General features: G+C 43.9%; 1 protein-coding gene across 5 annotated transcripts in view; it reads left to right on the top strand.

Moving 5' to 3' along the window:
- Positions 1-282: 282 nt before the first annotated feature.
- The window catches only part of LOC126428283 (tropomodulin), a 388,068-nt gene continuing 366,141 nt past the window's right edge, over positions 283-22,209 (top strand). For all 5 annotated transcript variants that reach the window (XR_007576810.1, XR_007576809.1, XM_050090197.1 and 2 more), the window contains exon 1: positions 283-435. Coding sequence is in view for 3 of the 5 variants with exons in the window: in XM_050090197.1 (XP_049946154.1) it covers positions 394-435 (42 nt within the window). In the remaining 2 variants the exon portion in view is untranslated. The remainder of the gene's footprint in view (positions 436-22,209) is intronic.

Genomic DNA, 22,209 nt, shown 5'->3' with positions numbered 1-22,209 from the left:
CAGTAGTGTAGTTCTGGTCAGCTCGCCGCGTCACGGCATGTCAGGTGCCGGCTGGCGCTGTGTGCAGGGGACAGCGGTGTGGGCCAGATGTGGCGGTACTCGGCCACGGACGGAGACAAAGTGGCGGACAGTCGCTTTGCACACCAGAATAAATGGGCCGGCTGCCGAGGTGCTCCTCTGTGCCGCTGCCAGGCGCTCATAGCGCCGAAGAATCCGCGAGCGGGGCGCATATCGCGGGGGCGAGCCCCCCCTAGCCCCCCCTCTGGAGGGGGGGAGGGGCGCTGGACGCCCCGCGTCGCGACGCCGGCGCGACGCCTCAGTTCCTCGCCGTCGCTGGGCACCGGAACACTCGCCAGTGGGATAGGAGCCACCTCTCCGTCACCGCAGCCAGCCATGGGGATGGAGTATTTCCAGGAGTGGTCCCGGGAGGTCAAGGTCAGCGGGCCGCCCCTGCCACTAACACTGACTGAGGATGCGCGCTCACCTGCAGAAACGTCTCCTCTGAAAGCGGCGACAATAAAACTCCTGTGCGAACAAAGTGACGCCGTCGAACGGTACAAGTGCGACCGCTTTTTCAGCTGTCAACTACGGTCGAACATATCTAAAACGACAGTTCTCATAAAGTGATACTGATAGGCGAAACGACGAATAATTTGTGTCATTGTGTGTACGTATAATTAAAATTACAACGACGGTTCCACCGTAACTCACGGTATGCCATAAGCAACAGCGAAAACTGACACGGATGACAGGATGATAGAAGCAGTAAACAAGAGTCCGCCGTTTGCGGGATATCCGGCAATCTGTTTTTATGACCCGTGACTGACTTCGTTATGAAATACTGGGTGCGCCTAAGAGCTTTACTTGATTTAGAGTTATTATTTCTAAAGAACTATGCTGGATACAGCTGTGTGGCTTGTTGTAAATGGTTGGTTGACTCATAAAGTTTTTTTTTATGTATACACTTCCACACGTGCTCGGTTTGTTGCCTGTGAAACGTTTGGACGATACTCAAATTCTCTCCACGTCTTTGTCAACATGTCTCCGGCGACCTGGTCCCTTTAATCCCACAAACCAACCAACCAATCTCCGGCGACCGTGTCTACGGCAGCTCGTGCAAACTCCTACGGCACGAATACATCAGAAACCGGTGAACTGAACATTTTATCCTTAACGTAGTCCCACAATACAAATGAAGAGAAGTTACGTTTGGTGAACGTGTTGGGTCGTCTCTACCGATCTGTGTGTTCTCAGCGGTTCCATCCAAGAAATGACTAACAAATAACCTCCGGTGCGGCAGCGGACTGTCTTGCTGAAACACTAGCTGTGGTTGTAATCCTTGTATCTGAGCTGTCAGAGCACATCTAGAAGATAAAATTCTGCGAGTTACGCTATCATTTGCAACAAACCGTACAGTTATATCTAGCGTAGTTACTTAAAAATAACTATTTGCACTCACTCCGCATTGTCCTAATTACTGTGAATGTGTCCGAGATGCGAACTTTCCGACTACGACCCCATCTAATGGCCTGTCTTAACGAGGAATAAAATACTGCTTCAGCTGGTTGCATATTACAGTTTACTGTACACTCGAACATGTTGAAGGAGGCATTCCAATTGCCGTGGTCACATTTGGATGAAGTACTACACCCGTCTGTGCGGTGAGCCACGTATTCTTTCAGAGCCGCCGGACCATCTCGTTAAGCTTTACACGACTCTACAATTCGCTGCTCTACTTCAACTCCATCAACGTGAGTGTTGTGCACTATACAGCTGAGATGTCCTGAGACAAAAAAAAAAATAAAAAAATCAGAGGACTGAAGTCAGGTGATCCTGGCGCCCGAGATACAGGTTGTGATCGACCTGTCCATCTTGGACCATACTGGTGCATCAGAATCACGTCTTAAATCATCAAGACCATCATAGCGTATACCACATACCCCAACACTGCGCAGTCGAATATGCTTGAACAGGCCTAGAAGCCCATTTATAAACGGTGACTAATCGGAAGTTTTACATTTCAAATAGATTTATACTACCTAGCACAAAAGTAGGACAATACTTAATACCGAAGTGGCTGGCAGTTCGTAGCCACTCACTGGCAGCTATCTTGCAAATGGCGGTTTTGTGGTCTCTGATTAGTTGGAGACTCGTTGCTTCTCTCGCAGTATTGTTTCACCGCAGTCCGTTACCGCTGTCAGTTGCCTCACTAACTTAATGCAGTTCGAATTTCGGTACTCTGTCCAGCATGTGTTTATATGTTCGAATCCCGGCTTACCGCCATGTGCCCATCATTTACATCTACATCCATTGGCGAAATATTATACCATTAACTGGATTTTCCGTCGGTGCTCCGCAGAACATGATAATATTAAATAGGAAAAACATCTTAATGTTCTGTTAAATTACCAGCTTTCGGCCTCTTAGTAAAAGGTTGCTGTACTGGTTCTAAGGCTGCAGCCTGAGAATAGTCTTGGCTACGGTTTTGTGGTTAAGGGCAAACATTTAAGAATGTAAGATTCAATCTGTCTAACCTTGAGCCAATTCAATAATTCATGACTGATGGAAAAACAATGACCTGTATTCATTCCCTGCGCAATGAAGTGCTGTAGGATGCGGCCTGTATCAGAGGTGGATGAGGTGTGGGATGAATTTCAGTTGTGGGAAGCCTCACCATATTTCTGGCTGAGAATGAACAATTACTGACTTCGATATTTAACTAAAACACTCGTGAACATAACAAAATGTCACCATTGCTGGTGCCAGATATACAGGGTGGTCCATTGATCGTAATCGTGTCAAATATCTCAAGAAATAAGCGTCAAACGAAAAAAAATACAAAGAACAAAACTTGTCTAGCTTGAAAGGGGAAACCAGATGGCGCTACCATGGGTCAACTGCGTTTTTTAAAATAGGAGCCCCTATTTTATATTGTATATTCGTGTAGTACGTGAAGAAATATGAGTTGGACCACTTTTTCCGCTTTGTGATAGATGGCGCTGTAATAGTCACCAACATATGGCTCACAATTTTAGACGAACAGTTGGTAACAGGTAGGTTTCTTAAATTAAAATACAGAACCGTAGGTACGTTTGAACATTTTTTTCGGTTGCTCCAATGTGATACATGTACCTGAGTGAACTTATCATTTCTGAGAACACATGCTGTTACAGCCTGATTACCTGTAAATACCACATTAATGCAATAAATGCTCAAAATGTGTCCCGTCAACCGCAATGCACTTGGCAATACGTGTAACGACATTCCTCTCAACAGTGAGTAGTTCGCCTTCCGTAATGTTCGCACATGCGTTGACAATGCGCTAACGCATGTTGTCAGGCGTTGTCGGTGGATCACGATAGCAAATATCCTTCGACTTTCCCCACAGAAATAAATCCCGGGACGTCAGATCCGGTGAACGTGGGGACCACGGTATGGTGCTTCGACGACCAATCCACCTGTCATGAAATATGCTATTCAATACCGCTTCAACCGCACGCGAGCTATGTGCCGCACATCCATCATGTTGGAAGTACATCGCCATTCTGTCATGCAGTGAAACATCTTGTGGTAACATCGGTAGAACATTATGTAGGAAATCGGCATACATTGCACCATTTAGATTGCCATCGGTAAAACGGGGGCCAATTATCCTTCCTCACATAATGCCGCACCATACATTAACCCGCCAAGGTCGCTGATGTTCCACTTGTCGCAGCCATCGTGGATTTTCCGTTGCGCAATAGTGCATATTATGCCGGTTTACGTTACCGCTGTTGGTGAATCACGCTTCGTCGCTAAATAGAACGCGAGCAAAAAATCTGTCATCGTCCCGTAATTTCTCTTGTGCCCAGTGGCAGAACTGTACACGACGTTTAAAGACGTCGTCATGCAATTCCTCGTGCATAGAAATATGGTACGAGTGCAATCGATGTTGATGTAGCATTCTCAACACCGACGTTTTTTGGATTCCCGATGCTCGCGCAATTTGTCTGGTACTGATTTGCGGATTAGCCGCGACAGCAGCTAAAATACCTACGAGGGCATCATCATTTGTTGCAGGTCGTGGTTGACGTTTCACATAAGGCTGAACACTTCCTGTTTCCGTAAGTAACGTAACTATCCGTCGAACGGTGAGGGCACATGGATGATATCGTCCAGGATACCGAGCAGCATACATAGCACACGCCCGTTGGGCATTTTGATCACAATAGCCATACATCAACACGATATCGACCTTTTCCGCAATTGGTAAACGGTTCATTTTAACACGGGTAATGTATCACGAAGCAAATAACGTCCGCACTGGCGGAATGTTACGTGATACCACGTACTTATACGTTTGTGACTATTACAGTGCCATCTATCACAAAGCGAAAAATGTGGTCCAACTAAAACATTCATATTTCTTTACGTACTGCACGAATACTTAATAAAAAGTGGGGGATCCTATTTATAAAAACGCAGTTGATACCCGTTTGGCCTATGGCAGTGCCATCTACCGGGCCAACCATAGCGCCATCCGGTTTCCCACTTCAAGCTAGACGCGTTTCGTTCTTTGTAGTTTTTTCGTTTGATGCTTATTTCGTGATATATTTGGCCCGGTCACTATCAATGGACCACCCTTTGTATTAAGTCTCATACTTGATTAATCGTAAACTTTGGTTCTGAGCCCGCTACTAAACTCTCCGTTTATGGAACGGGAATAATCAAAGGATGGGTTAACCACACACGCACTTAACACCGAGGTTTACACAGTGGAGAAACGAAAAGAACAAAGACCCTGCACCGTGACTACACGTGGCTAGCAAAGAGATGCTGCTCGCTCGATTTTAACGCACGGAATGAATTTGTAAAGTTTTCGCTGAGCTACACGAACGGAGATCAAAACATGAGCTAAGAAACACATTTAACATAAATATACAGTGTAAGAGGAAGATTTGGGAGCTACAGCACGGAAAGGTCTTAAACCAGAGCACGAGGCCGTGGGGGGTAACGAAACGGAAGTAAGTATTGTACAAACAGGAATTTCAGAATAAACGGATCAGCACTGCACCGAATTTATCAGAATGGTAACAAGACGAGTAAGCTGAAGGCTCTCAAACATGAACACCAGTAAGTGGTGGTAATGAACAAAGTAAGAATCGGACAATTGAAGGTACGGAATAAGACGGCTTGAAAATTCAATGACAAACCTGCAGTGGCATTACTAAATTGCACACGCATCCACTGTTATAAAAGTGAGTAGCTGACTGCACTGAATCGTTACCCATTCATCACACCTCCAAGTGTCCAAGTGAGTAGTAGGATCAAACAGCAACCTACGAAATAACTTAAATTTCAGAGTATTCTACACTCGCGATATTACAAATAAAACGAGTCACACAAAGTAATTGACAATAAATCTAACAGAGAAAAGCGTTAGGAGCTTTAGTTAGAGCGAAAACTTACACAGAATAACTTAACTACCTAGGAGAAGCTCTTATAAGCAACCGATCTTGCCAAGCTCCCAGCGGTCAGTGATGGGCTCCCCTGACGAAACCAGGGTATATCCCGCCAATGGAAGTGACTAGAGAGCCAGCCTACACAATGGGTTCGACGAAAATAAACAGTAACCTGTTACCAACAAAGCTTTTACTAGTTGGCAATACTGTTGTAGCAGCATACTACTACTACTACTACTACTACTACTACCCCACACACCCACCCACACACACACACACACACACCCACACATACACACCCACAGACATACACACACACACACACACACACACACACACACACACACACACACACACACACACACACACTCTCATTTATTATTTCCACGAGGTAAAAGAAAGGATGGGTACAGTAGAATACGAAACTGAGGCTTAGTAAACATACTGTGGGACTCAGAGAAGTAGCAAAAGTTAATCGTCTGTGCACAAGCGCATCTGAAGTATCCAGTTAGCATACAAGCTTAGTATAAAATACGAAAAAATGCGGCTTTTATGAACGAACTCAGCTGCTCACTCTTTTTATGGAAGAGGAAATTTGTGAGGGCTATACGAAAACATCGGCTGCGAAATGGAAAGCACAGTGAAAATCAAATCTGTTTTATTTGCAACAGTTAGCTACACCTTCCAGCTACGTCTTACATAGTGGACGCTCCAACTTAGAAATCCGTCGTTACGTGGTACCAACTTTCCAATATCCTTATCACAGAGGGTAGCTTCCTGTTCTTTCCTACAACTTTCTACCCTGGATTGAAGCTTATAGTCTCTGCCAGAAAGTTGTCGTCGTAGTCAGCGGTTCCTGTGAGCCAAGTATGGGCTGTATGATGGGTGATCAAAGACTTCCCATCAAAAACGCTGCAGGAGCTTCCCCATTGCCCCTGCAGTGTGTGCGGCCGAGAACTGTCATGAAGACGGAACCATACGACAGGTATGTTATGTGGACTGCATGGCCTCAGGCGAAATCTGCCGGCAGCCACCCATACTTGGCTGGAGACTCTGTTGTTGTAGGCATCTTTATATGCTCGCTGTGTGCTCAGAGCTGGAAAGACTGACGTGACGCGATCGACATGCCTAATACCTCTGTGCAAAGCTTCGTCGTGTTTTCACTATGATTTTCATTTCGCAAGCGATCGTTCCGTACTTTCTGAATAGCCCTTATACTAATTGCACAGTAAACTGGGCTGACAGACATAGAGATGTGGTGAACTTCAATAAAATCTTAAGAGGAGGCTCATACAGAGACCCTTCAGTAGGAAAACTTAATGGTGTCACCGAAAGCTGGCCTAAGAAGTTGAAAGCTGATTCGTGACCCAATTTTTCAAAATATCAGGAAGTATTTTGTATGGAATATTAGACATTTTTACGGAGCTTGATACAGGATAGGAACGGAGTGCTGCAATATGGATGTTGGAAGATATAGATAAAAAAATTTTCATTTCGTCTTTAAAACAATTAACAAAAACCTTAACATCCAGTTTTGCAACTTGTTGCAGACAGCTTCAGATCAGTAAACGTGACAGAAGGGTCAAAAAACATGACGACAGACTTTCATTATCAGGCCATATAGTTAGAAGTTAACAGGAAAGGAGGGAGAGAAAACAATCCTATACCGTTGTTATTGTCATACTAACGAGTCGTAAGGAATATACGTCACCTGGAACGTCGTTAATGCTCTTAAAAGGTGAGCGAGATTTAGGCGAACCAGAATAAAGTACATTTAACGCCAGCCGAGTCTACAAGAGGCAGAGTTATGTTAGAGTCTTCGTGTTCATTAGCAGTAATAAATAATCAAAAATGGTTCAAATGGCTCTGAGCACTATGGGACTGAACATCTATGGTCATCAGTCCCCTAGAACTTAGAACTACTTAAACCTAACTTACCTAAGGACATCACACAACACCCAGTCATCACGAGGCAGAGAATAAATAATCAATGAGAATATGAACTTCGGTAATAGAGGTACCTAATAAAAGCGGAAACAAACCCTGTATAACTGGCGTGATTATGGGACGAAATTACTATAGTAAAGCAGTCATGATTCCGAAGATAGTTTTGAACACCACAGTGCTGTACAAGACGCGGCGCTGTTGGAGTTGGTACACGCCGTTGTCTTCCTTCGACCTTCGAACTGACTTACCGAGCTAGCTACAGTCTTAACGTCAGTTGCGAACCAAAGTGTAATTCGACATTTTTCACATCAACAAAGAAGTGATAAGTTACAGATCAAAATCGTAGGAATGATCAGGGGTCAAACACCAGGTTTTTGAGTTTATTGTCTGGCGTTTCACCATTGAGCCACCGACCCACACGAATTGCATTGTAATAGACAAATTTGTTTGGTCTCAGTTTAGAAAACTACAATATTTTAATATGTGAACCCGTGATATTCGAGGTGTGACAAAAAGAAATATGACTAATTATACTTTCTAGCAGCAACTGGTGACTCTGCAACCATTCCTCATAATTTGCCTAACAAGCTGATCCGATGAGACAGGCAGTGTCAAGACGGAACACGCTCTGACTTGTCAGTCAGCGTCCAGAGACGCTAGAGTGAGGGTGTGTTTATGGTGTCTGTGGCGCATCGTGGATTTCGACCAACGCGTGAACGTTTATTTCTGTTTCTAGTTAGAAATAGGTGCCAAAGAAACTCTCGAAATTTTGAAATTGGTCTGTGATGACAATGGTGTAACTCTGAAGACTGCTTACAAGTGATACGGACGATTTAAAAGCTGCAATGAGTCGGTAGAAGACGTGCAACGTATGGGACATCCATTGACCTCTAAAACAGAATAAAACGTGCAAAAAATGGCCAAAATTGTTCTTTCAAACAGGCGAATAACTATTGGAGAGCTTACAGAAAAATTTAGCATCTCATACAGGTTTATGCGTAGAATTTTAACCGGTAATTTACACATGAGAATGCAAAATTTGTTCCCAATCTTTTGAGTGCTGAACAGAAGGAAAATCGTGTGTCAGTTTGCACAGAGCTGAAGGATAGTTTTCATTCATGTCGGAACTTTATGTCCAAAAATTGTAATTGGAGATGAAACTTAGGTCTACGGATATGACTCTGTTATGAAAAGTCAAGAGTTCCCAAGGACCGTCTGCGTGTACACCTGCAAGAACATGTGGTGATATGAACTGCCGCGAGTCTGTTGAATTGTAACGAAAATGCACTGAAGATGGCTATTTACAGCCGAAATCTAGATTTGCGAGAGTAAGAAAAGCTGATGGAAATCTGCTATGTTGCTCTCTTTTCGTATAATCTATGATCACAACGGTTCGTGATAGAATCAAAGTTGATTTGAATAACACTACCGCTGTAATGTAATACGTAATACGGACTGGCCTATAAACTTCTAATAACACAGCACTGTGCGATGTATATAATGTGTGTTACACGTCGGTTTCAGAGTAAGCCATTTAAAATGGCACATCTAAATCACTTTGCCTTCAGTTGATAATATCTAAATCAGTTGATAGTGTGAAAAGACATGGATGTGATGATAATACAGACACAGTAGAAAATAGAAAATTGTAGCTGGTGCGTGGGGTATGAAAAAACACATCCCAGGTCAGTGTGATGTACTTTCAGTCTATTTCTCTTTATCTGGACAGTTAAAAGGCTTCTTATTTTTTTCATTTTTCTCCAAAAGCTTTTTCTCAGTCCATCAAAGACCGTATATCTCAGAGTACATTTTTTATTTTAAAAATGTTGTCGTGCGAGGTCTACGGTCTAAGTGGCGTGAAGATGTACGCCAAGGGTGGGAACCGATATTATTAGCCGGAGGTCGAGCTTCTGAAAAGCGAGCAACGACCACACGTCTGCTCACCAAATAAAACTGCTAATGCAAATAATTTTCTATTGACATTAAATTATCCATTTTACAGGCTTCTGAGCTTCGTGGCTGTGGATTATCTTACCTTAAACAGTACTGGGTGCGTGGTGATGTATTTTTTTAAAGTAGTTTGTTACCCACCTACGAGAACAGTCAGTGTAACAAAACTTTTTGTTATAAACGACGTGCAGGTTTTTGATTACACAGGGCAACGATTAAACAGTTTTTAATGAACGTTGCTGTTCAGTCCTAATACTCCAAGAAAAAAGATATCACTCTTTTTTTTTTGCAATTAACTCTCGATATTTAAGAATTGCATTTTAGGTAATTTTGTGATATGTGTTTCATGCATCATTTCTGTCGCATTGCAAAGTACCCTTTTTCTTGTGTCAATGTGATAGGACAAAGGATCAAAATTGGTCCAGAATAAACTAGCCACCGAGAATATCTCTCAAGAGTAGCGAGGAGAACATTTTGGCTAAGAACCTCGTTGACCCTAAAAAAAAGTTAAAATTATTTGTTAACAATCGTTGCTGATGGTAAATTATGAGTGGACTATTTCCATAAGGACCCGTGATAGCTGATAAAACGAAACCAGTGGTTTATTCAGGATTTCATGTCCCCACTCAAGCAAAGCTGCGTGTAATCATTCGATCAACTTCCCAACTGTTGATAATGACAGTAAATCGTATCTCTTTGCTGACTACACTTTTGTTCGCTAGGTGCGGGATATGTAAATAAAAGTGAGAGCATTAGAAAAAATGGCCAATTGCGAGCAGAAGTCACACACTGAGAGTTCCGCGCGAACTTAATTATGTCTACAGACAGTTCACACATCTCGGAAATCGAGAATCTCGACGATTTCTGCCTGTTACTGATATAGACACTGGTCCTGGAAATTCCGAGACCATATCAAAATCTGACTAGTCCGAACATGCAAGTAACCTCATGTTACATTTATGGGGAGAGAAAATTCGACAAAACATTTTTGAGTTACTAAAACATGACTTCAACTAACAATTTATGTTTGCTTGCAGTAATGTTCGCCTATTATGCTTTTGAGGGATGGTTAATGCAATCTACCTTCAAATGGCAAAAGATATTTTTACGTGATATAATGACAATTTAATAAGTTTCAGATTATTTACCTCACGTGTACTGTGAAACCTTGCTTCTCGCTGAATTTCGTGATTCTGTGTCAACGGGAAGCACCCTATAAGTTTTAGAGTATCAAAATACGTGACATAAATGACCGTATCATTCGATTGAATTGACTTAAAAGCTTGAAATTTTTATAGCTCCAAGAGACCATAGACCGTAATATGTCTCACAATACTGAACTTCATGCGTCTATTCGTTCCAGGGACAAACTGTTCTTAACAGTCGGACAGACAGACAGACAGACAGACAAATAACGAAGCAATCCTATAACAGTTTCAGTTTTGCAGATTGAGACACGGAACCCTAAAATTACTATCATCATCTCTGCATATTAAGTTGTCCCTAACGAAGCAGTTCAAGTAAGCTTTTACAAATTATGATGAATTTTTGAAGTGTATATGCGAAAAATCCCCTTACGTGTCAGGTGCGACATGAGGAGAAGAAGGCGTGTTTGTTCTACCTGTCATGGAAGAATGTTCGTGTCCAGCTGTGAATCAAAAATTACTGTAACTACGAAGAAGGCTTGGGTATTACTCTATGATGTTTTTAAGCAACACAAAGCACCCGCGATATATTAATGTTGTAGCCAACATGCTGGGAAAGCTTGAGAAGTTCAGCAGTTGGCTGAGCATCAAGACTGTATCAGGATATACTATTACGTTGCTTACATCACGGAGAAGCCATTGGGCATACCAGTAAACCAAAAGTACACTCTTTAAGAAAAGGAGAGACAGGAAGTGTTAGCAAATGGAGACACAGTTACCATATACGAGGCGTGTTTTTTAAGTAAATACCGTTTTGAAATTAAAAAAAAGACGCGCTAAGATATCTCAATTTTATTTTTACATGAAAGCCTGTATCTTAATCCACGAACTGACGCCATTACAGTCTGATTCTTCCTTGTTTACGTTGTGTACTGAATGTTTACAATGCCTCCGATAATCGTGAGTCCCGCCGACTGTGAAGTACGGGCTGTTATAAGATTTCTTAGTGCTAAAGGCCTAAAAGCGATCGATATTCATCATGAGATCTGTGCAGTTTACGGAGAAAACATTGTGAGTGATGGAATGGTAAGAAAGTTGGTGAGAGCATTGAAAGATGGCCGCATAAATGTGCATGATGAACAATGGAGTGGGCGTCCTTCGGTCGTTAATGAAAAAGTGCAGGAAATGGACAATAATGTGAAAAAAACAGACTCTTTACGATTTCCTCCTTGCGGGATGACTTTCCTAATGTTTCTCGTAATGTTTTGTATGGCATTGTCACCGAGCACTTGAATTACCGAAAATTGAGAGCACGTTGGGAACACACAATCAGTTCATCACCAACGTAACTCAGGATGTTTATTGCAATGTTCTGCCTGATCAAGTTTTGTTCTGCGTTTTACGTGATCATTTTGGGTATACTGTGGACGGTCCTGTCTTCGAAGACGTCAGCGCCCGTCCTCATAGGGCTGCACACGTGTTCCAAATTTCCCGAACACTGTGGCATCATGTCATACTTCCGGGTATGCGTACTAAGTCACCCGGTCCTAATCGCTTAGGAAACTTACAGCAGTAGTTTGAACACGAGACAAAACGCAGAAGTGTTGCATCCGGGCAATTTGGTAGCTCTGTGGAATCCACTCGTGAGTGAGTGGTTTCAGGCTATTACCAAGGATAGAGGCGCTGGGCGTTACACGATAACAGCGTAATAGTTTTTTAGGGTGACCAATACTCCATACCGTGTGCTTATTATAACATGCTGTATAGTGGATTTCTGATTAAACACTGAGGTGACAAAAGTCATGGGGTACCTGCTAATGTCATGTAGGACGTCCTTTTGCCAGGCTTTGTGGAGCAAGTCCACGTGGCATGGACACAAGGAGTCGTTGGAAGTTCCCCTGCAGAAATATTGAACCCTACTGCCTCTATAGCTGTCCATAATTGTGAAAATGTTGCCGGTGCAGGATTTCTTGTGCACGAACTAATGTCTCGCTTACGTCCCATAAATGTACGATGGGGATGTTGGGTGATTTGAGTGGCCAAATCATTCGCTCGAATTGCCCAGAAATTCGCTCGAATTGTCCAGAATGTTCTTAAAACCAGTCGCGAACAATGGTGACCCAGTGACATCACACCGCTGATGGAAACATGAAGTTCGTGGAAGGTTGCAGGTAGCCGAACATAACCATTCACATTTGTGATCAGTTCCTTTGCACCAGAAGACCCAGTCCATTCCACATAAACACAGCCACCACCAGCTTACATAGTGCATTGGGGTCTGCGTCACACTCTAACGCTACCGTCATCACTTGCCAGCTGAAATCGGGTCTCATCTGACCAGGTCACGGTTTCCCAGTGGACGAGGGTCCAACCGACACGGCCACGAGCCCAGCAGAGGCTCTGCAGGCGACGTCGTGCTGCTAGCAAAGGCAGGCCCGTTTGTCGTCTGCTGCCACAGCCCATTAACGCCAAATTTCGCGGCACTGTCCTAACGAATACGTTCGTCCAACGTCACATACTGATTTCAAAATGGTTCAAATGGCTATGGGACTTAACATCTCAGGCCATCAGTCCCCTAGAACTTAGAACTACTTAAACCTAACTAACCTAAGGACATTACACACACCCATGTCCGAGGCAGGATTCGAACCTGCGACCGTAGCAGCCGCGTGCTTCTGGACTGATGCGCCGAGAACCGCTCGAGCACAGCGGCCGGCCATATTGACTTCTGTGGTTATATCGCGCAGTATCGCTTCTCCGTTAGCACTGACAACTGTACGCAAACACCGCTGTTCTCGGTCAGAAATTGAAAGCCGTCGGCCACTGCGTTATCCGTGGTGAGAGGTAATGCCTGAAATTTATTATTCTCGGCACAGGCTTGACACTGTGGATCTCTAAATATTGAAGTCCCTGACGATTACCGAAACGGAATGTCCAATGCATCCAGCTCCAACCACCATTGCTCTTTCAAAGTCTGTTAATTCCCGTCGGTCTCGCGGTTGAGACGCTCAGTCCGGGACCGCGCGACTGCTACGGTCGCAGGTTCGAATCCTGCCTCTGGCATGGATGTGTGTGATGTCCTTAGGTTAGTTAGGTTTAAGTAGTTCTAAGTTCTAGGGGACTGATGACCACAGCAGTTAAGTCCCATAGTGCTCAGAGCCATTTGAACCTAGGTAAATTCAGGTAAACATTGCAACTGAGGCTGTTGTTAATTAAAATTAAAACATGACTACGTCCATAATGGTGTGGCAGTCCTCCTTTGGAACGGAATAAACTAACGATTGTGCGTGGTATGGATTCTGCGGGCCCTTGGTAGCTTTCCACAGATATGTCGCACCGCATGTGTGCTGATTGGTCAAGTACTACCCCGTAAATTACGGCTCAGTGACATGATACCCGCTAGCGTCGGAAATATTTTATTTCGGGTTCAGATCTGCCGAATTTGGCGGCCAACAGATCAACGTGAGACGATCATGGCACCCCAACCAGTGTAGTACAATTCTGGTCTTGTGACAGAGCTATCCTACTACAGGATGGCATCGCCGTTGGGGAAGACATCGAGCATGCTTAGGATGTAGGTGGCCCAAAATAATAGTCACGTAGTCCTGAGCTATCCTGGTGCTTTCAATTACTACCGCAAGTCCCACTGAGGTCCCAAGTGAGTGTCCAGTGTAGCACAATGCCGCCCCCACCGACCTCCGTCCGTTGCGCGGTGCGTGTTTCGAGCATCCGTTCGCCTGGATGGTGGCGCATTTGGACACGACCTTCGACCTGCTGCAACAAGTAACTAGATTCATCCCACCGGACGAGACGTTGCCGCTGATTCAAGCTCCGATGTCTGTGTGCCCGTGGTAATTCGAGATAGGAACACGTATGGGTCGCCTGCTGCGTAGCACTATGATCAACAACGTGCGCCGAGCGGCGTGATCTGAAACACCTGTGCCTGCAGTACCACTGCAGTGTTTATATGCCCATCCTTTTGGGGACTACGGCCGTCCACTATTGTAAGAAAATGTAACGCCCACAGCCATCCTTATGATCTTGAAGCCTTAGTTAATGCTGAAGGGGTTTTCAAGATCCATGTATACGCATCAGTGGCCAACATAAGTGGTTTTCGCAGATCATCTGTAACTGTGATGTCAGCACTCCAACCATCAACTGCCAAAAGTTGGTGGTTGGAGTGCTGACGTCACAGCTAAAGATGATTTGCTTAAACCAATTATCTTGGCCACTGAACCGAGCGAGGTGGCGCAGTGGTTAGACACTGGACTCTCATTCGGGAGGACGACGGTTCAATCCCGCGTCCGGCCATTCTGATTTAGGTTTTCCGTGATTTCCCTAAATCGCTCCAGGCAAATGCCGGGATGGTTCCTTTCAAAGGGCACGGCCGACTTCCTTCCCCGTCCTTCCCTAATCCGATGAGACCGATGACCTCGCTATCTGGTCTCCTTCCCCAAACCAACCAACCAACCATGGCCACTGATGCAGCATATATGGATCGTGAAAAAATAATGGAGAGCATGAAGTGCTCTCTCTGATATCAGCTAGCCTCACCACCGCGGAGACAGGGAGACATCTCGAGCAAAATCATTTTGTTTCTTCTTTTTACCAAGAATTGTTTCGCTGAATTTACAGTAACATCAGTGGGTTTTTACTGTCTTTTTACTAAATTACAGGGAAATTGCTCTTTACTAAATGTACACACTGAAATTTCAGTTTTTAGGAATAGTACTCACAGATCTGGAAACATACCAAAAAACTGCATGTGCCTCGTCAACTGTCACACGTTATGGTTTTTATTGTTTCTTGTGTTTTACAGTATAGCTGTTTTTCTTTCACACTTTCATTGCAGCCATAGAGAAGTTAATGTAGAAAGGTTACGTACATCGAAAACTTGCTTATTTTATTGTGTGTGGTAAAACAATCTTGCAAATAATAGATTTCAGCTATCAGTCGTCCTTTTTAAATTTTATTGGCAGATCTAGATTTCAGCTAGAAACTAGCCATTATTAATGCGCTATCATTTTTGATCAATGCATGCAATGTCTGTTGGTCGGGCTTCATCCACAGTTCATTGAATATTCAATCTAGGTCTGCCAATGAAATTTAAAAAGGACAACTGATAGCTCAAATCTATTATTTACAGGTCAATATAACAAAATGGTTCAAATGGCTCTGAGCACTATGGGACTTAACATCTGAGGTCACCAGTCCCCTAGAACTTAGAACTACTTAAACCTAACTAACCTAAGGACATCACACACATCCATGCCCGAGGCAGGATTCGAACCTGCGACCGTAGCAGTCCCGCGGTTCCGGACTGCGCGCCTAGAACCACTAGACCACCGCAGCCGGCTCAATATAACATCCGCTGAGTACAACAGCCATCTGAATGGAAGGTAACCTGATAAAACAATGTTATTATTATTCTATATGGAAAGACAATCTTCCGCATAGAATAAAATAATGTTAACCTCAATATTTTCACTCGTAAATTTTCGATGTAAATAAGTTTTCCCCAGTAAGTCTCATATGGTTGCATATGACATACTGTGAAAGAAAGACAGCTGTAATGAAAAAGACAGGAAACCACAAAATGCCACGTCCCGAACCTCAGCGTCCGTAATAGCCCGATATCTGAGTCTTCTTTTCCTTTCTATCCCTTGAATGGATTTAAGTCGCGGCCTTCCACTGCGCCTTCTGTTTATCGGTCTGTATCCAAATACATTTTTACATATTCTTTTTAGCCCCATTCTCATTTTAAGGGTCGAAACCGGAAAAGTTTCCTGCGTTCAGTGTCATCCATTATTATAAATTTCTTGTGTGTGTTCACCCGTGCATCCTCATTTGTCTCGCTTTCCAAACGGAAGATCGTTGGTGCTCGTCTTGGAAAGTCAGTTTCTTGTGAATATGTTTCTTAAATCCTGTTATTTCTATATGTACAAGTAGTAAAGACTGGAAAGTAGCACAGGTCACACTAATATTCAAGAAAGGAAATAGGAGTAACCCATTGAATTACAGACCCATATCACTGACCTCAAATTGCAGTAGGATTTTGGAGCGTATACTGTACTCGAACATTACGAATCACGTTGAAGAAAATGACTTATTGATACATGACCAACACGGATTCAGAAAATATCGTTCTTGTGCAACACAGCTAGCTCCTTATTCCCATGAAGTAATGAGTGCTGTCGACAAGGTATCTCAGATCGATTCCATATTCCTAGATTTCCACAAGGCTTTTGACACCGTTCCTCACAAGCGACTATTAATCAAATTGCGTGCATATGGAGTATCGTCTCAGTTGTGTGACTGGACTCGTGATTTCCTCTCAGAGAGGTCACAGTTCGTAGCAATAAACGGCAAATCATCGAGTAGAACAGAAGTGATACCTGGCGTTCCGCAAGGTAGCACTGTCATAGGCCCTCTGCTGTTCCTAATTTATATAAATGATGTAAATGATAATCGGAGCACCCCCTTAGATTGTTTGCAGATGACGCTGTAATTTACCGTCTAGTAAAATCATCAGACGATCTATTCCAATTACCAATCTAGAGAGACGATGCGAAAGTGGCAACTGGCACAAAACAAAGAGAAGTGCGGGGACATCCACATGGGTACTAAAAGAAATCCGATAAATTTTGGGTATACGATAAATCGCACAAATCTACGGGCTGTCAATTCGACTATATACCTAGGAAATACAATTACGAGCAACTTGAATTGGAAAGACCACATAGATAATATTGTGGGGAAGGCGAAACAAAGACTGCGCTTTGTTGGCAGAACACTTATAAGATGCGACAAACCCACTAAAGAGACAGCCTACATTACACTTGTCCGTCCTCTGCTGAAATATTGCTGCGCTGTATGGGATCCTTACCAGAGGACATCGAGAAAGTGCAAAGAAGGGCAGCCCGTTTCGTGTTATCGCGAAATAGGGGTGAGAGTGTCACTGATAAGAAACGCGAGCTGGGGTGGCAGTCACTGAAACAAAGGCGGTTTTCTTTGCGGCGAGATCTATTTACGAAATTTCAATCACCAACTTTCTCTTCCGAATGCGTAAATATTTTGTTGACACTCACCTACGTAGGGAGAAATGATCATCATAATTAAATAAGAGAAATCGGAGCTCGAGCGGAAAGATTTAGGTGTTCCTTTTTCCCACGCGCCATTCAAGAATGGAGTGGTAGAGAAGTAGTATGAAAATGGTTCGATGAACCCTCTGCGAGACACTTAAGTGTGAATTACAGAGTAGCGATGTAGATGTAGAGAGCAATTTCCCTGTCATTTAATGTAAAGAAAATAAAACAACCACCTGATGATCCTGTAACTTCAGTGGAACATGCCTGTGTAAAAGGAAGGAATAATTGCTTTTTCTCAAGGAAAATCTATCGAAAACAGATTTTTCATTTTTGTTTAAAGTGCACTGGTATGTTAACTCGTTGTTAGAGAACAGGTAAATTCCACGCCTTGCGTAATTTCACTTGTTTGTGGTTGTTGCTCTGGAGTGCTCGCACCAGTCACTTGGTTGGCCGGGAGAGTTGAAGCCGTTAGGGTGGTCAAGGTTGTACCAGACCAAAATGAAACTCCAATGGATAAGTCTTTACTGACGAGCAGCTGGCTGGGTAAGGCTGTGACATTGTAGTAGATTGGAAGGACTGCGGTGTGTGCGCCGTTGAGAAGTGCAGGGCCACCGGCTGGGCGCTGCGTGCGTAAGTCTGCGGCAGGGGGGCGGGGGGCCGCTCTCCCGAATTACCAACGCCGGCGCGTGGGAGGCGGGGGGCGGGCCGCCAGGAATAGCCGGCGGGATGCGCTGCGCGACCATCAGAGCAAGTACTCCACTGGTCAGTGGCGGTCTGCCTCCTGACAACACCTTCCTTCTGGTCCAGCATTATGCACTTCTCACTCGAATTTTCAGCGGGTGAATCAGGTACAGTAGGTCCAGGACTTCAGTATGTATCACGCAGAACCTGACAAGAACAGGAAGTTCTGAGGGCAGGAAATTTAGTCGAGCCCCCATTAATTGACACCAAAATCCACATCTCGGGTGGATGTACTTATATTAGCGAACGTACTTTCGCCCAGGGTTAAGGACCCACGACTTAAAATGTAGTCAGAGGTCAGGTTTGAATAACAGACAGAAACTTCAAGCGATAGCAGTAAACACCGCGAAAAAATAGTAGTATCGAGTATGATGTGGCTGCGACAGTGTTGCCACCATATTAATGTTCAAGAACATAAATGCAGTGAGATCTCAAGAGGCACAGCCTGCCAGTACTGTCTTCTCTGCCTGCACACGGTCTACACCTTTTGTCTCGCAGTATGTATGCTTGTGGCACCAACGTTACAAGTACAAACTGACATTTCTTTTATATTATCTTTCATATAGTTTCAAAAGATGCTGAAAGCATTTCAACTTAAGATTCAGTCCATTAAGATAAAAACGGAAGTTAATTGAATGTCGCCGGTTCTGTTCGCATAGATGTCATATATGTAATGTGTTAACTGACTCCATATGGGAACGGCAAGGCTATGCAGTAAACATACATATAAAAAGAAGCATTTAAAACACCAACAGAAAAACTGATAAGATCGTTATTATTACGTATAACAGAGCGTTATCATTAGGTATATCAAGTGGTCCATTGCGGTTAGGATGGTAGTAGGTAGAAGTCTGCGCTGTGGCCCTGGGCGGGCGAATCGGGCCCGACCGACCGCCGTGTGACCCTCTGTCAGTGGCGTCATCGGATGCAGCACGGAGAGGCGCGCTGTCAGTACAGTGAGTGTAACCGCTACCACTCGATCCAGACGCTCCTCAGCTGGCACTCACGGGCCTGAGTGCTCCCTGGCAGTACCGGGAGCCAAACACGGGTCCTGTGTACGGCAGGCAGCCACTGACTACTCAGGTACAGAGGCGGACGGATAGAGTAGTACAAATTTGAACTTTGAATTTGAAGACAAACTATTTTGAAAGTTATCGATGCTGTTTGTCGGTACTTCAATTACATTATCTTCGTTAAAATTTCATCTTTTATATGAAACTGGTCACCTCAAGCAAGGTATTTTCACTTTGAACTAGGCTCAAGTACCTCTCTTACTTCAAAACGCTTTTTAAAGTAAACTACAGAAAATAATCAGAGGAGCGCTGTTGTTCGTGGCTTGGCGGGATTAGTCCATTGTTGGCATCCTCCTCAATTCCTATGATGTCACTGACTTCAATTAATTTTACTGATGTTGAGAGTAATTTCTGAACACGAAGCTGAAAGTGAAAACATTAATCACACAGTGGCTGCTGATTAAGTAAATATAGGGTGTATCACAAGTAATAGTTAAACTACGAGGTGCATTCTCAAGTTCTAAGGCCTCCGATTTTTCTTCTAATTAACTACTCACCCGAAATCGATGAAACTGGCGTTACTTGTCGACGTAATCGCCCTGCAGACGTACACATTTTTCACAACGCTGACGCCATGATTCCATGGAAGCGGCGAAGGCTCCTTTAGGAGTCTGTTTTGACCACTGGAAAATCGCTGAGGCAATAGCAGCACGGCTGGTGAATGTGCGGCCACGGAGAGTGTCTTTCATTGTTGGAAAAAGCCAAAAGTCACTAGGAGCCAGGTCAGGTGAGTAGGGAGTATGAGGAATCACTTCAAAGTTGTTATCACGAAGAAACTGTTGCGTAACGTTAGCTCGATGTGCGGGTGCGTTGTCTTGGTGAAACAGCACACGCGCAGCCCTTCCCGGACGTTTTTCTTGCAGTGAAGGAAGGAATTTGTTCTTCAAAACATTTTCGTAGGATGCACCTGTTACCGTAGTGCCCTTTGGAACGCAATGGGTAAGGATTACGCCCTCGCTGTCCCAGAACATGGACACCATTTTTTCAGCACTGGCGGTTACCTGAATTTTTTTTGGTTGCGGTGAATCTGTGTGCTTCCATTGAGCTGACTGGCGCTTTGTTTCTGGATTGAAAAATGGCATCCACGTCTCATCCATTGTCACAACCGACGAAAAGAAAGTCCCATTCGTGCTGTCGTTGCGCGTCAACATTACTCGGCAACATGCCACATGGGCAGCCATGTGGTCGTTCGTCAGCATTCGTGGCACCCACCTGGATGACACTTTTCGCATTTTCAGGTCGTCATGCAGGATTGTGTGCACAGAACCCACAGAAATGCCAACTCTGGAGGCGATCTGTTCAACAGTCATTCAGCGATCCTCCAAAACAATTCTCTCCACTTTCTCGATCATGTCGTCAGACCGGCTTGTGCGAGCCCAAGGTTGTTTCGGTTTGTTGTCACACGATGTTCTGCCTTCATTAAACTGTCACACCCACGAACGCACTTTCGACACATCCGTAACTCCGTCACCACATGTCTCCTTCAACTGTCGATGAATTTCAATTGGTTTCACACCACACAAATTCAAAAAACGAATGATTGCACGCTGTTCAAGTAAGGAAACTGTCGCCATTTTAAGTATTTAAAACAGTTCTCATTCTCGCCGCTGGAGGTAAAATTCCATCTGCCGTACAGTGCTGCCATCTCTGGGACGTATTGACAATGAACGCGGCCTGATTTTAAAACAATGCGCATGTTTCTCTCTCTTTCCAGTCCGGAGAAAAAGAATCGGAGGCCTTAGAACTTGAATGCACCTCGTAAGACAGGTGAAAAGAGTCAAATAAACGTAAATCCACAAACGACCCGCTTGTGAGGCACTTACGGATGCGTGGTTACAAGCGGCCACGGACTATCGTACGAATTATTTCCCTATTTAGTACAAGTGTCCAACACACAAAGTATACAGCCAGCGGGTTGCGTAAGTTCAATGCAAAAACCGTGAGGAGGTGTGAATACCACTGATATTTTCTTCAGAAGGAACTCACCTATAACGTTTTAAACATATTATAAAATAAACGTCTAAAATTTTTAACACTTGATAACACTGAAAAGGAGAACATGCAGTAAAAGTGGTACAGCAGAGTCCCGCTGATCCGAACCCCTGTAATCCGAACGTTCGGTAAATCCGAGCATGAAAAATATTAGTCTAAGTATGGAAAACTGTGCAGAAAATAGCTGTATATACACACTATTTTAATTTAACAGTACAGCAAACATTTATGAGAAAAACTGGCAACAAAGCATTAGGTTTAAACAATGCATAACAATGAAAGAAAAGCTGTCAAACTTACTAAAATACAGCAGACATTTTATCCCTAATTTTGAGATGACAAAAACTCAGTTATTGCTTTTTGGCATAATGAAGACAGTCTGTTATAAGACGCATAGTTCCGCCATCGTCTCATAAACATCAAATCAGCAGGTGTAGCAGTGGGCTGTTGCTCCAAATAACGTAGAGCGAGGTCAAGGGCTTCTGCTGCGTCACTGTGTGGCACCAGCTGTCCTCTGTCGCCCTCAGGCTTATTGTCACTTGCGTCACAGCAGTCCACTTCCTCCTGGTCTTGAGTCACAGCAGCAACTGAATCAGCGTCAGTAAGGTTCTCCACACATGCCCCGTCCGCTGCCATCCACTCGTCTACGTCTTCTTAAATAGCTTCTTCCCAACCCGGGATTGTCTGTATCATTTGCAGTAGATTTTCCTGAAATTCAAGAGATGTCCACAGTTTTATGCACGAATTTGTCACAGTATTTTCTGAAATATTCTGCCATGCCTCAGCGGACCAGTAAACAACATCCTTCACATTGTTTTTTTTTATTTTG

This window comes from Schistocerca serialis, chromosome 12, assembly GCF_023864345.2.
Source record: "Schistocerca serialis cubense isolate TAMUIC-IGC-003099 chromosome 12, iqSchSeri2.2, whole genome shotgun sequence".
NCBI lineage: Eukaryota > Metazoa > Arthropoda > Insecta > Orthoptera > Acrididae > Schistocerca > Schistocerca serialis.
Note: the sequence above shows the minus strand (reverse complement) of the source record. Positions and strands in the feature narration are given on the sequence as shown.